Source organism: Pagrus major, chromosome 14, assembly GCF_040436345.1.
Source record: "Pagrus major chromosome 14, Pma_NU_1.0".
NCBI lineage: Eukaryota > Metazoa > Chordata > Actinopteri > Spariformes > Sparidae > Pagrus > Pagrus major.
In genome coordinates this window covers 15,262,598-15,277,289 of record NC_133228.1, presented here as the reverse complement: position 1 = coordinate 15,277,289, position 14,692 = coordinate 15,262,598, and the positions used below count along the sequence as shown (strand labels likewise).

Sequence of the window (14,692 nt, the reverse complement as noted above, 5' to 3'; positions counted from 1 at the left end):
AGAGTCATGGATAGGCACAAGACTGACTTTCGGACAATATTTGCCTGGTTTTCAGTCTGATGGTCCATTTTTCCAACGTTGGTTTAGAACATTAGGGAGAACAGAAGGAGAAAGAGACATGCTGAAAGAGTGGAAAGCAAGAAAGAGAGAGAGAGAGAGAGGGTGTGGGGGAGACTACGATGGGGTGAATAAGCCGTTTGTTTGTCCCTCCGCTGTCCTCCCTGGCCTTGCCTGGTGCTTGGTGCCTGCCGTCCAGGGTCATTTTCTTTCATAACCACCACTGCCACCCTTGCATTAGCATTTTCTTCGCTGTGGGGGCAACACTCTGGTGTGCAAGTGTGTGTGTGTGCCTGGTTGCTAGCTCGTTTCAGGTCTTATTATGCAGGGACTTGGGAAGACTGAGAGAGGGGAGACGGGCCGAGACATCGACCTGACATCGCTGAGGTCCACCATGCCAGCCAGCGGCCCGTTGCAGGTTAGTGCACCCGAAAAGATGGAGAAAAATGTGTGGAAGTGAAGGAGAGAGGACAGAAATAGAAAGTAAGAAACACAAGGAAAGAATATAGATGCATTTTTTTTTGTCTGCTTAGCAACGGCCTTCTCTGGCTTTCTTCTCTTTCTCTACCCCTCTTTCTTTCACTCTTTCACGTCCCTTTCCTCTCGCTCCTGGTCTATCTGCCACTCTGAATCGCTGCTCCTGTCTTAGCTTTGCCGCAGAGCTGTGGTATGTCCTGTCTATGTGAGAGGTGAGGATCAGAGGGCTGCTGTGTGGCTCGCTGGGTTCGGCCGAGCGTCTGAGACTAAGTTACGATCGCAACATCCATCAAATATCAATTAGGGCCCGAGTGCAAAGGCTAATAAAGTCCTCTAATGGAGCAGCAGGTCAACAGAGCAGGTACTCACTAATGCCAAGAAGGCAGAGTTGGTGACCTGATATATTTTTTTAAAGAAGAGGAATCAAATTTGTAGTTTTTTTTGGTTTGTTTTTTTCGTTAAGTTTTATTTGGCATTGTTCAAAGCAGTTTTCTTCCTTTCTTTCTTTCTTACTTTCTTTAAATAATTCTCTGACTCATCATTCACTACAGTTATACATATGCACACAGCCTCCCTAACACACACAAACACACACACACACACACTCCCTGGTGTCTGTTGCAATTCATCTTCCATATCAATGTCAAGGCCAGCAGGACTTTTGCCCCTAAACCAGCAGGGCTATCAGTTACTGGTATATTTAGCTGCACAGTCTCCAGTGAACAAAGTGCTATTACTCAAGAAGAGCTGTGTGCGTGTGTCTAAAAAATGTGAGTTGGTATGTGTGTGTGGGTGTATGAGGGAGACAGTGACAGATGTGGGGGAAAAAGGTGTTCAGAGTGGGTTTATGTAAATATGTTAAAGGTGCAGTATGTAGTTTTGGGGAAGAAATTTTAATCAGAAGAGAAAATGTTATGGTTTTTTTTTGCCTAAACAAACTAAAGAAACAAACTCTCTTTGTTTTCATGACTGAAAAAACTGAATAAACAAACTGACCTTAAAGGACAACACAGTTTCATATTGTTTTACTTTGTTTATATGTGGTGGACCCTGCCACCTTTCTTGCTTCAAACAGTGTTCTGGGGACCTTATATTTTCCTCTGAGAACAGCTTGTTTATTCAGTTATGGAAAAAATAAATACCTTGAGTTTGTATTATTACCTCATTAATATTGCAACTATTGAAATTCAGAGTTTGAATTTCTTCTCCAAAACTACCAAGTGCCCCTTTAAAATCCCATACGCTTCAGACGACACAACACACTAAACATACAAGAATCACAGTATTTAAACTGTTATGGGTGAAATGAAACCTAAACCAAAAGATCTTTTACCTTTCAAATTCTGTTTATTCAGTATCGCTGCTGTTGGTCAAGAAGCACATATGATTTGGTCATTTCTTCAGGCATGTGCAGAGGGGGCTTAGGTCCCTTTGCACCTTATGTCCAATGTGCCCTTTTGTCAAGGTGTATGTTTATTGTGTTGTTCTGTTAAATATTTTAGCTACGTTGTCGGAAATAGTTCTCCAGTTACTAGTTTGTACAGATTAACATCCCTTTCAATCAAGTGTGTAGCGTTGTTCTACCAGTTCCTGTTCAATTGGTCTTTTAGTAGAGGAAAGGAAAGAAGAGGAAAACAGCTTTTGCAAAATCTACAATTCTGATTTAAGGCTGATTGAGATAGAGTATTGTGTCATTCAATGGTGGATTCAGGATGTTTGAGGGAAGGGACGAAAAACATTTTTAAAAAAAAGGGCCCCAGCTATAGTGAGACGTGATAGAAAGTTGTTTTCTCCACCGGAAGGGCACCTGAGAGGGCACTTTATCATGTTTTATCTACCATAGGGGCATCCAAGAGGCCACTGTTGTGGCGTTTTTTTTAACCTGGGGGCATCTGCGCCCCCATGAGTCCACCATTGGTGTCATTAACAGTTCATTTTGTAATGTATCCAGTTTTAATTGTTTATATCTTTTATTGTTTTCATGTTTATCATATTTTCTTGTTCTTATCAAGAAATTTCATTCAGCTGTCCAGAGATTCCTCGTAAAGAGAGGGGATTGAAACAAAACAAAAAAAACACTTCAACAAAATAATCATAATCAAAATAGTTGGCAATAAATTTGAGTTCAGTTTATCATTGCAGCTCTAGTTCCATGAGCCCCTTTTTAACTTTGACCACCTGCCCCTCTAAAGGTCTCTGTATGGCCCTGATAACCAACAAGGGGTTTCCCCTTTAAATCTATTTTTGTGACTATGTGAGAATATCATCTATGCGTGTGGAATCTTATTCGCGCTATATAAGATCATTTCTACGTGCATCCAAGAAGTCCTCAATGACCTAAGTGAGTTTGCTTTTTGTGTCTCTGTTGACAACTTTGAAAACGTCTGTGTGACTGTAAAAAGTCACAAAAAAAGTTGCAAATGTATAAACGTGATTGATAAGTGGTAAAGTCTATAAACTCACCCAATAGGAAAGCTTCTCAGTAAAAATCTCCTACCTAAAATGTCTCTCCCTGACAGCAGGATGACAGTTGCGTCAGTTGTACCTTCTGAATTTATGTAACTGCAAAAATAAGCTTGTTTACCTGCTCGCTAACCACCTCCAAATTTACTTCTCATGAATGCTCGTTCTGTTCATTCATTCAACTGCACTCTGGAAATATCACACACACACAAACACACACACATACCTTCAATCCCTCTCATGTTTTGATGAGTCATGCTCACATATAAGTGAGAAATTTGACAATATCATCAATGATATATATGCAAATATATAAGCTAATATAAATATTGTGTCCTGTAAAGTACATCTGTAATGCTGGGGGATAATTTGTCACAGAAAGTGATCTGGTTATAGCCTTTAATGCTGGCAATAAACCATAGAAAGGAGGTACAGCAGCTGAAGCAGAGGCCTGGTGTACATTTCAGCAGCAATTAGCAAGAATTAAAGTGGCTGATATGGATTGTGAATTGCGACCACCGTGACTGTTGGCAGAGCCAGAAGCCTTTGCTCTTTTAATCACAGATAAGCCGTATAGCACCATTTGGCCGCCAACAGCCACTATAGCTACTGATTATATCATGTGGCTCAGAATGTAAATGTTTACATTCGCAGTTGCCAAGTCCTCACCACAACTATTCATATCAACCGTGGTTACTTAATCATATGTCGACAGATGTGTGGAGAGAAGTGTGCGATCCACCGAAAAAGCGGAAATGAGCTGATGTATGCGCACGTGTGTGGTTGTATAAGTGAGAATGTGTGTTTAAGAAGTTGCTCTCTCAGCATGATACACATCCTGTGTGCCAGCTCCAGATCACACGAGGTTGGTGGTTTTGTGATTGATACTAAGATCACTTCGTTATGCATCTCATATGTCTTTGTCATGTTGCTTCAACAGGCGGACGGACTGGCCAGTTGCTATGGCACTTGAGGGTTAGGATGAAGCAGGTGTCGTATATTTTAAAGTCAGTGACAGTGTGAAAAGAGTTATGAGACGGATCCTTTAGAGTAGCAGCTATAGAACTAGATAGACTGAAACCTCTACTGGTAAATTATAGCCACATACAGCTCATTCATATACTTGCATGACACAACCTACTAGAAAATATAGCTGCTAATCTTTAAACTTCATCACATGCAAGGTTGGGTACAGTTGACATTGTAACCAATATGGTACCAATACCGGTATCTGGGATTCAGTACTGGTACCCAACAGTGCCTTTTTTTTTTAACTACTTTATTCAGTACTGTAATAGCAGGAATTTAATATCAGTTGTAAAAAAGTTGGCAAATGGAGTGTAACACTGGTATTTCTTCGAGAGGAAACTAGAAGAAGCTGGAGAAACTTTTTATATTCGGAACTGAAATTTGGCACTGCCTTATCTAATCTGAATTGGTATTTGGTAGGACTGACTTCCCTAAAAGTACCGAGTTCGGGACCCAACTCTAATCACTTGTGATCTCTACTTTGTTGTTGGCAGAAACAACTACGTTGGTTGACAAAAATACTTTCACGATAAGGCATCGGTCTTCCTGAGCAACTGGAGGTGCCCAGTCATGTTGTTGTTGTTTCGCAAGTAAAGAATTAACTTTCAATCTCAACTTTTACTGCAAGCAAACATGTATTATAAGTCCTTAAAATGGGAAATCTCTTTCTGCAGAGGAAGATCAAGTGGTATGATCAGAACCTCTGGAAGGAGCACTAGTATTGTTAAAGCCAACTGCTGAAGAATGAACTGCAAGCATGCTGCTGTTTTTTTTCTTGCCTTTTGGATCAAATTATTTATCTAGATCAATGAAGACATTTGTCATTTTGTTGTTGTGATTAAATATATAATATCCAATGTTTCACATTTTGTTGATCTTACCACAAACTTTTCCAACAATGCTCAAACCCAGAGAAATCCGTAATTTTAAGGTAACAGTGCGTTTCATTTAGTCACTTGTCGCTGCAAATTCCGTGGAAACATAAGATGATACTCTGATAGAGAGGAGGATAATCAGCGAACATCTTTTCTTTGGAATTCATGATGAACGATACTGAGTCCTAAAGAGATTTTAGTGATCAGATAAACTTGACCTAAACCATCTGGACCTTCCCTTTAACTCCCATTCGGATATGAGCAGGTGTTATACAATCTGTTGTGAGATGAAATCTTTATATGCCCGCCGCCCACAGTAGGACTTTAAATATAGTTTGGATTTGTGCTTCCTCTGCTGACTCTCAGTCTCTGAGTTCATGACATCTTCTCACCATCCAGACGTAATGCACTCACCATAGCTTCAAATCAAGTCCAAAGGAAAGCATGTAATTAGCCGAAAATGGATTTATGAGGTTTTTGCGCAGAGTCTGTGTGAGGCTGCTATGATGAATCTATTTCTATGGTGTGAAGGCTTTACACCTCCAAGTCACCCTCTATGTATAGAGCGCAGCAGCAGGGCGTGGAGGGCTAACACAGAACTAATAGGAATCACACAGCCGTCCTAAGCATGACAGTCATGTTTCAAAGGTGAGGAGGGTGGTCCCTGAGGGGTTGATGTATACTTCCATTCCTTTTCTGTGTACAGTCGTGAAATCTGGCTGGTTGATGGAGTAAACACTGTAAGAACAGGTATATTGTTGAGTCATTGATGGAGGAACACATCCTCTCTAGGAAACTCAACAGTACGATCCTTCACCCAGAACCAACTCCCTACACACCCACTTTTTATATTGTACAAATTTGTATTCCAATTGATCTCCTGAAGGCGTATTCAAACATTCAGCTGGAACACAAAGAGAAATTGGCTTTGTACAGTGGACGCATGCAAAGTCAGTGGAAAGATTTGAAGCTGGCTTTGTTTGAATTAAATCAACTCGGACTACAGCAGCTCCATAATACACCCAGCAGTTCTGTAAAGAAACGTAGAATTCCTGTGTGAGTGGCAGAAGGTGAAGCACAAAATGAAAGTTTAAATCACAGCAACCCTTCAAGTATGACATCTCTTGAATGTGAACAAGTCTCAACTGGCCTTTGAGTGACTTTGACACAATGCAGAAGGGCAGGGTCACGAGGCCGGTCTAACACGTCAGTCATGCACACAATAATACAGATCATATTAATAGATGATCATAACAGTAGGCCTACGTGCTTCATAACAATAGCAACAACGTATTTAACTGCAGTCTCAGGTGTTGTTTTTCCTATATCCATCCGTTTTAGCGACTGGTGCTGTGTGTCCCTCCGTGGCCACCGTCCCTCTCATCTCCTTCCCACTTCTCTCACCTCCCAGAATACATTGCTACCTCTCTTTGACATTACATGAGTGTGTGTGTGTGTGTGTGTGTGTGTGTGTGTGTGTGTGTGTGTGTGTGTGTGTGTGCGTGTGTGTGTATGTGTAACCCCGTCTTGGCCCCTACATGGCAAATGCCACATTCTGAGTGTGGGTGTGAAGTACGAGAAAGTGTGTGCGCGCGCGTGTGTGTGTGTGTGTGCGTGTGTGTGTGTGATTCCAGGAACTTTCATCTGAGCCTCATCTTTTAATGACTGTTGTTGTGTAATAGGTGTGTAAGTGTGTCATTCAATATTTGTCCAAACTATGGTAAATATGTTTCATGTATTTGTACGCTTTGACAGAAACAGACTACAGGTGAAGCGTTTATTCCATTACATTTGCTAGAAGGTAGCTACTGTAGCTACCTGGCGTCACAACAGTCCCTTATCGGAGGCAAGTTTGTAAGTAGTGTAACTATTACATTACAGTTTGTGTAAACGTCATGATTCTGGGCAGCTTGTAGCCACCAATCATCTACAGTACCTTTAGACTAAAACTTTTTTGCATGTTGTTTGGGAGCGTGGTCTTGCTATGCCGAATTACAAGACTGACAAGGCAGGAGCCGTCAGTTGTCAATTTGTCCTCAAAGCACATCAGAGTTTAGAGCTCTTCTCTTAGGATTAGCTCACACTCGCTTACACTGTTACACACCTGGAAAGGCCATTGCTAAAGGGCATCTCAGTGGTGGGAACGAGGAAGAGGCAAGTGCTGCCCTTTCATTTCCCAGCCCAGATTTATCCTGCTGCTCTGGGAATCTAACCCCTGACCTTTTTGCTCACAAGCCTGCCTCATATCCTGTTGCGCCGAGCGTGAACGGCACCTGTGTGAGGCAACATCCACACTTATACGAATAGATATTAAAACACGGCACGGGTGTCTAAACTTGCATCAGAACTCATCTGTTTTATGAAAAATGCTTAAATTTGATATTTTTTTTAAATGGCTTTTGGCTGACAATGAAAAAACGATACTACTGCCACCATCTAAGAAAAGTTGTGGTTTAATGTATTGGTCGACACCCCAATAACATATTTTGATCCCTGGCCTATTCCTCGACTCATTGCTGCAGTCATCTCATAACAGGACCACATGTGACTGTCAACACCTGTATTATGTAATCGGCTTTAGTGACATAGTAGCTTCTTAACATCACTGCCAAGCAGAAATATTTGAGATGTGTTTCTGAGTATTATCCATCTGTGTTAATACTCTATTTTTGTGTATTTACGTTTACTACCTATCTACTTTTAAAGAGATAGACTTTCAAGACACATGTCGGTGTGTCTGTACTCATATTATTTCATTTTTAAAGTGGATATGCAGTATTTTCTTTCTCTTCTCTGCTTTGTTTTTGTTCTTTCTCCAGTTCAGTCTCTTCCTCTTCCCCATACATTCCTGTTTATCTTCTTCTTCTCTTTTTTCTTTATTACCCCCTTTCCATTTCTCTCCATTCCTGTCTTTCCTCTTCTTTCCCTGTCTAGGGGGGGAGTGTGTGTTTTCTTTTCATTTTGGTCGGGGGAAATGACAGCTGACTCGGTTTGAATCCGAAACAGCCTTACGGGAAAAGAGCTCAATTCGCTGCTATTTTGTGCGTGTGTGTGCAGAAACGTGCAACGATTTTTAGATGGTTTAAAGAGTGAGCGTGTGTGAAAAACAGCCAAGATGAGTGGTACCAGACGAAACTTTAGATCCCACCATATATAAACAATTAGATTATCACACACACACACACACATACCAGTCTCTCTGTCTCCTGCTCGCTCTCTCTTTAACAAACCCACAATTATTGTGTCACAGAGTGACGCACAGCAGAAATAAGACACAAGTGTTCTCATCTTGAACATGCAAGTCTGCTGGTTCTCTTCCACTTGAGTGGTATTTAAAATCTTGATTCCAACATGTACTTGGAAGTTATTTTTCAACCAATGAAAGACTCATTCGGACTCGCCGTGATATATTTAATAAAGATGTTATTTGTCAAACTAAATATGATCGTCCTTGAAACCTTGAGCTGAGCAGGTTTTCACAGTAAGCTAATGTAATTCTGCTTTTGCAATGCATGACAGTATTTATTTGGAATATTTCAGTAAACTGCTGCGACTTTGAATTCAAGTTGCATAAAGCAACTGTAGTTTTACAGCAACATACACATGCTAAGATGCAAAAATGCTAACAACAAGCTAACAGGCCTGTCAGTTGTCCAACGAGGTACACAGGCTAACATGCTAAAAGGCTAACAACATGCGAACATGCTAACATGCCTACAAATGGTCCAACAAGGTACATAAACTAACATGCTAACAGTCCATAAGGAAAACAATAGGCTAACAGGCCTAAAAGTAGTCCATCAAGGTATGCAGGTTAACATGCTAACAAGCAAAATATGGTAGGGGTAACATGAAAACACAGTACATTGCTGTAATATAACTGTAAATCCACTGCACATCTGTATATTATAATAACTACAGATGTTTATTACAGTATCATCATGTAATTTCATAAAACTACTGTATTTTCTACTGTATTTTCATTGTGATTTGTATCATTATTACTGTAAAATAATGACAGTACACTACTGTGGATTTGCTGCAATTATCAGCCAGTAATTTATTGTAAAATCACTGTAATAATTTCTACAGTGTACACATGAAAAAACAATCACAAGACGCAGTGTAAGGCCAAGAGTGTTGTGTCACACTTTTGTTCCTCCTCCACTTGTTCCAGCCGTATCTGCCAAGAAAGAAACAGGAAACCCCCTCTCAAGCGCCGAGGCTCCCCTGCTGGGACAATATTACTCACAACACATAACTCACTCACACAAGCGTGGACACACATAAATCACAAATACACACTAGAATTATAAATCCCAGTTCATCTTTTCACAGACGTTCCACTTTAAATACACACCCTCCGCATAAAACCGTGTAGCTGTTTAACGGTTTTTCTTAGAATTCATAAAAATGGGTTTAATTTCAGAGTTGCATGTGTAACTGCAGCAGGTTTGAGGTTCCACTCACTTCATTTAAATCTCATAGAGGTCTAGTGTGCTGTGTGCTATGCTTGAATCACAGCCAAACACAGCCGCACACATGTGGAAAGACATTCACATAAAAATAGACATAAACATGGACAGTGTCATAAACATATACAATGCTTTAGAGGCTGTGTGTGGTGGGGGTATAATGAATCAAGTCTGTGCATTCAGTATTCATCATTTAATTCTTTGAAAGCAAATAAAAGTAATACCTAAAATGTTGAACTATTCCTTTAAGAGAGGCTTCAAACGGGAAAAGGAAGGGAAGAGAGGGAGGTAAGTTGGCAAGTAGAAATCAAGCAAAAAAAGGATAATCTGGCTACAAACTAACGCACACGCACAGAATCTGACCTCTTGTGTTTGTTGATTAAATGTGTTGCTATGCAGTGGGCTGCTTGCCAGCGTGGTGTGTGTGTGTGTGTGTGTGTGTGTGCGTGTGTGTGTTTATATCAATGGAGGGGTAAATACAGACCTCACTCTATCTGTGTTTTCCTTCCCTCCAGCACGAGTGTGAGGTCATCGGATAACACAAAGTGTGTGTGTGTGTGTGTGTGTGGTGTAAGATCCCAGTGTTTATGTTTCTGGTCAATCCTATGCGGGTTTAGGGGCATGTGTATGTATTAACTGTCAAGCTGACATATGTACAGTATATGTGTGTGAGCATGTGAATATGTGCAGGGTTTGAGTGCAGGGGTCAACACCAGAATCACAATGAGTTTAAAGTCTTTGTATGTGGTCTCCATTAGTTTATTTAGGCCACTGATTGATTTCGATATGTAAAAATAAAAACTTTAAAGCTGCTGGAATCAACATTTTTATATAAACAATGGACCAAAGATCAACCCAGTCACTAGAATGAATGTTGTAATTGCAAGCTTCTGCAAACCATAGTCATGTTTGAACTTGAAGTTTCTTTCCGTTTACATTTTTAATTAAATGTTAAGTTCTGGTTAGCTTTATGTAAAAAAAACACTTGATTAGGGTTAGGAAAGATCACGTTTTGGCTGAATAATACCTCGTTTGGTCACCACAAAGACGGCTGGAAGTTGTCCCACTGTCTTGTTGAAAATATCCACTTTTATTGGTTGAAAAATGGTCTCGAAGTAGTCTTGAACAGTGCTCTCTCACTTTGCAGCCGTACAGATGTCATGTGTCCGTGGTTTTCAGAAACGTACAATGTACAATGTTATTCTGGTGTGGTGACCTGGCAGGTGATTTATAAGGGTCGCTCATAATAACCAACCTGACAAACCTCTGTTGGACGTTTTTGCATCTTTCAGCGGATTGTTTTGACTGCAATGTTTTGACTGCTCTCATTAGTGTTGTTTCCAGATGCAATACGCCGCTGACGGACACAGTTAGTGAGTAGCTGGTAAACACAGTGGAGCATTTAGCTGCTAAAGAGCCAGATGTTTCCCTCAGGAGGTGGTGGAGACCAAAAACAGAGCAAAAAGAAGTGTGACTATTGATCTTATACTATATTATATTACTAAATACTGATTTTTAGGAAAATATTGAATATAAATCATAATTTCTTGTGCGTGCCTATAAAAAGTCAATTAAGATCTCAGTTATATTCAAATGAAAACTAATCTTGTAAAACCAAGGCTCAAGCTTTGTGTGTGAGCATGCAACCATTTTAGTTAATGAGATGGACTGATGTAGCCAGTGAGCTCATTTGTGATTTTAAATGTGCTTCCGGAAAATGGCATGGCAGGAGTGATGGAGGGAAAGAACGAGCGTGGGAGGTGGGTGAGGTTCTGTCTTACCTCATCCAGGCTCCGATGCTGATGTCGCCCGGTGCCTGCTGTTCTCATGGGACTATTGTTGATTTTCGACACAATGAGATCACAGCGAGAATGAAACAAAGGCTCTCTGTAATTGATGGTTCTCTCTGAGAGAACCATGAAGGCATCAACCAAGTCTACAGAGAATACACACTCTATTTTTACTTGATGTGAAAATAATTGCATATTATGGCAGACATTTTGCAGATATTCTACCATAATTGTGCAAGGAAAAAGGTCAGCTTCTTGATGGGATGTCTTTGGAGAGAAAATTAGATGTAATTTATATAAAAAAAAAATGTCGTCTACAAAGTTGCAGTTATTAGCAACTCCATTTTATACTCCACAAAACTTTATGCTGCAGGGAATTGTTTTGGCTGTTTTCTACTTTCACAAGCTCCAATCTCACATGTTGTATTTTGAAACGTCCCCATGACCGGACACATAAAATGTTTCACAGCATTTTTTTCTCAGTATTCTGTATACATAGGCCTGCTCTGTGCAAACACAAACATCATGTTTAGGAGTCTCTGAGGACCTAAATAAATACCCTGACTGAGGGTTAGTCACCTTTACTGATCCATTGTGTTTATGTTTGTGCCTCATGTTTGTGTGACTGTGTGTGTGGGGAACAGAGTGTGTGTTGCTCATTCAGGAATATCCGTCTAACCTTCTTCCAAAATAAACAGCAATAACTTCTCTTAGACAAATAGTTGTTCACCACAGACATACAAAGTCACTGAGTGCTATTTGAAATAAAAATAAAATAGATTTGATAGTATAGAAAATGGAAGACAATATAATTTTGTTTCTTTTATTTAATTATCAATGACTTAATTAAAAAATGAATATAAAACAGTTCTATCTCCTGTGGTGCATTGCAGCAATGCAGGGTCCACCCTTAAACAAAACGTCATGTATTTTCCAGGAATTTCAGTCCGCCGCCCACTTTTCCTTTCCGGACAGATTTATCTCTACAACTATGTGATGAACTCTCATGATATTTTGTACAGATATTTATGGTCCCCAGAGGACGAATCCCTCTGACTTTGGTGAACCTCTGACCTTTCCTCTAGAGCCCTCAGTGGGTTTACATTTGTGGTTGATTGTAAAATATCCTGACAACTGTTCTATGGATTGCCATGAATTTTACTACAGATGTTCAAGGACGCTGTAGAATAAATTTGTGATATTTGGTACAGACAGTCATGGTCCCCAGAGGATGAAATATAATAACTTTGACCCACTGACCTGTCATCTAGCACCACTGTCAGGTAAAAATCCATTTTCACACGCTAAACTGAGATTGTGCACATGGTTAACATCATACCTGTTAAACATCAACATGCTAGCATTATCATCAGCCCTTGTTACAGAGGTCCTGCAATACTTCCGTAAAGAAAACCATGATTACACCGGCCTTGCTTTTTACAGTGAACAAACCACTCTGGCATGCTGCCACCCCAGTGTGTGATTTTGGATAGTATGCCACCCTTCTATAAGCAAGTACCACAAAAGCATTGGTATCTAGTGTGGTTTTGACAATATATGCCATCATGTTTTGAACAGACAGTGGAAAAGACGCAATTGTAGGCATGTTAGCATGCTAACATTAGCATTTAGTCCAGGTACAGCCATACAGAAACACTTGCATGACAGGGGACTTATAGTCTTTTAGTTTTGTTTATATTAAAGTAAAATTGAGTGATGGTTGAAGGCTTTGACTGTAAATGTCTGCATGTAGGGTGTTGAATGTCTGACAGTTAGGAAACTTCATACCGAATGTAAATGGATTTAAATGTGTTTATTTAACTGTATGTTTGTGAATATGCATGTTTGTGGAAGCAGAAATCGAACATGGCAATGAGTGTTGAGAGATTTGTCTCCGTGGAAAAACTTCCATCATGACGATTAAACACTTTAATTTCCACGGGTGGTAGCACATCACAGTCTTGTGGTTATCTGAATTACATGAGTAGCTGTTTGAGTAGCTTTGATCAGAGAGCTCTTAGATCCATGTTGATTATTGCCACATTGCCACAGCAATACAAACTCTTGGTAACCAGGGAGCTAGACTGTGATTTTTCCTGTTTTCTTCTGTTTCTTTGGTGATACATGTGCTTATAACAGTCATATTAAATCGGTGGAGGAAGCTCTACGCTGTGATAACAGTGTGTCGAACATCAACTATATCAATTTTACTTCTGGTTTTACCACATTTGCCTTACAAATCATCGTGACTTTTATCACCATACTAATTTAACTTCCCTGTATGTGTACAGAGGCCAGTGAATTGCAGTACTTAAGCAGGAGTGTCGCCTTTTATGTGTGTAAAATGGGTAAATAAACACTTTGCCTTCATAAATCCATAGGAAATAACAAACATAGCAAATTAGGAGATAAAAAGTCAAAAATATGAGATTAAAAGTAATAATAATGGGATAAAAAAGTCTTGATTATGAGATTAAAAGTCATAATTCTGAGATAAAAAGTCTTAATTTTGAGATTAAATGTCATAATTATGAAATAAAACGTTGCAATTATGAGATAAAAGTCATTATTATTGGATGAAAAGTCATAATTATGAGAGTCAAAAATGGAAATCATGAGATTCAACATTATGAGATAAAAAGTCAGAGGCCACTGAGATGCAGTAGTTACGCAGGAGTGTAGTATTTTGTGTAAAATGTGTCAATACACACTTTGCTGTCATAAAGTCGTAGGCAGTAACAGTGTGTGCATGTGTGTGTGTGAGAGAGAGTCTTGACCATGTTTACTGAGATTTATGGACAGTTGCATCATCAGGACGTGTTTACAGGTATGTTTTGTAATGAGGAAGCATGTGTGTGTGTATGTGTGCGAGTGTCTTGACATATACTGCGTCACACTTCACCGCCTCCAGGTGTGTTCCTATATGTTCCTTTCACGTACAGTATCTGCCAACATCTTGTCATGCATGACCTACTCGTGTCTGGCATACTCTATCAGTTGACTCATCGACAAAATGACATAAAACATGCCATAACATTTGCTATTTGTCCTGACATGATCAAAGGCGTCCCAACTTCTCTCCGCTGCTTTGCCTCACTGACATACTATGTGAGGTATAGACATAACAACAAAGTCAAGCGCAGGTTCAGGTGTATGTATACACAGGGAAAAGCCACTGTGACCTTGCTTCATGGTTGGTCGTATCTGACAGGTTTAGCAGGCATCCAGGTGCAGGTGACTGTTGTGTAAAGAGGTGTGCGCTACACTCGTAAAACAATTGGCCTCAGTAGATTTCCACCTGTCACATCTCGTGTAAATAGAATGTTGGCAGGGATGGAGGTTAAAACTGCCAACCGAGCCTTCTGCCACCAGAGTTTTTAATGATGGCCTCCAGAGGCTCGGTCGGCTACTTTAAATATCTGCTCGCTAACAAACGTCATGTCATGTATGCAAATAAGATGGCTGGAATGGCAGGTTGGGTGAGGGGATAAATGAGAGATTGACAGAGGGATAAGAGACGTGAAGG

At 40.0% G+C, this 14,692-nt stretch overlaps 1 protein-coding gene across 1 annotated transcript in view; it reads left to right on the top strand.

The window, feature by feature from the left end:
* Positions 1–379: 379 nt before the first annotated feature.
* Positions 380–14,692, top strand: part of LOC141008030 (ninjurin-2-like) — a 33,309-nt gene continuing 18,996 nt past the window's right edge. Inside the window, exon 1 of the mRNA XM_073480209.1 lies at positions 380–505. Within this exon, the coding sequence (XP_073336310.1) occupies positions 380–505 (126 nt within the window). The remainder of the gene's footprint in view (positions 506–14,692) is intronic.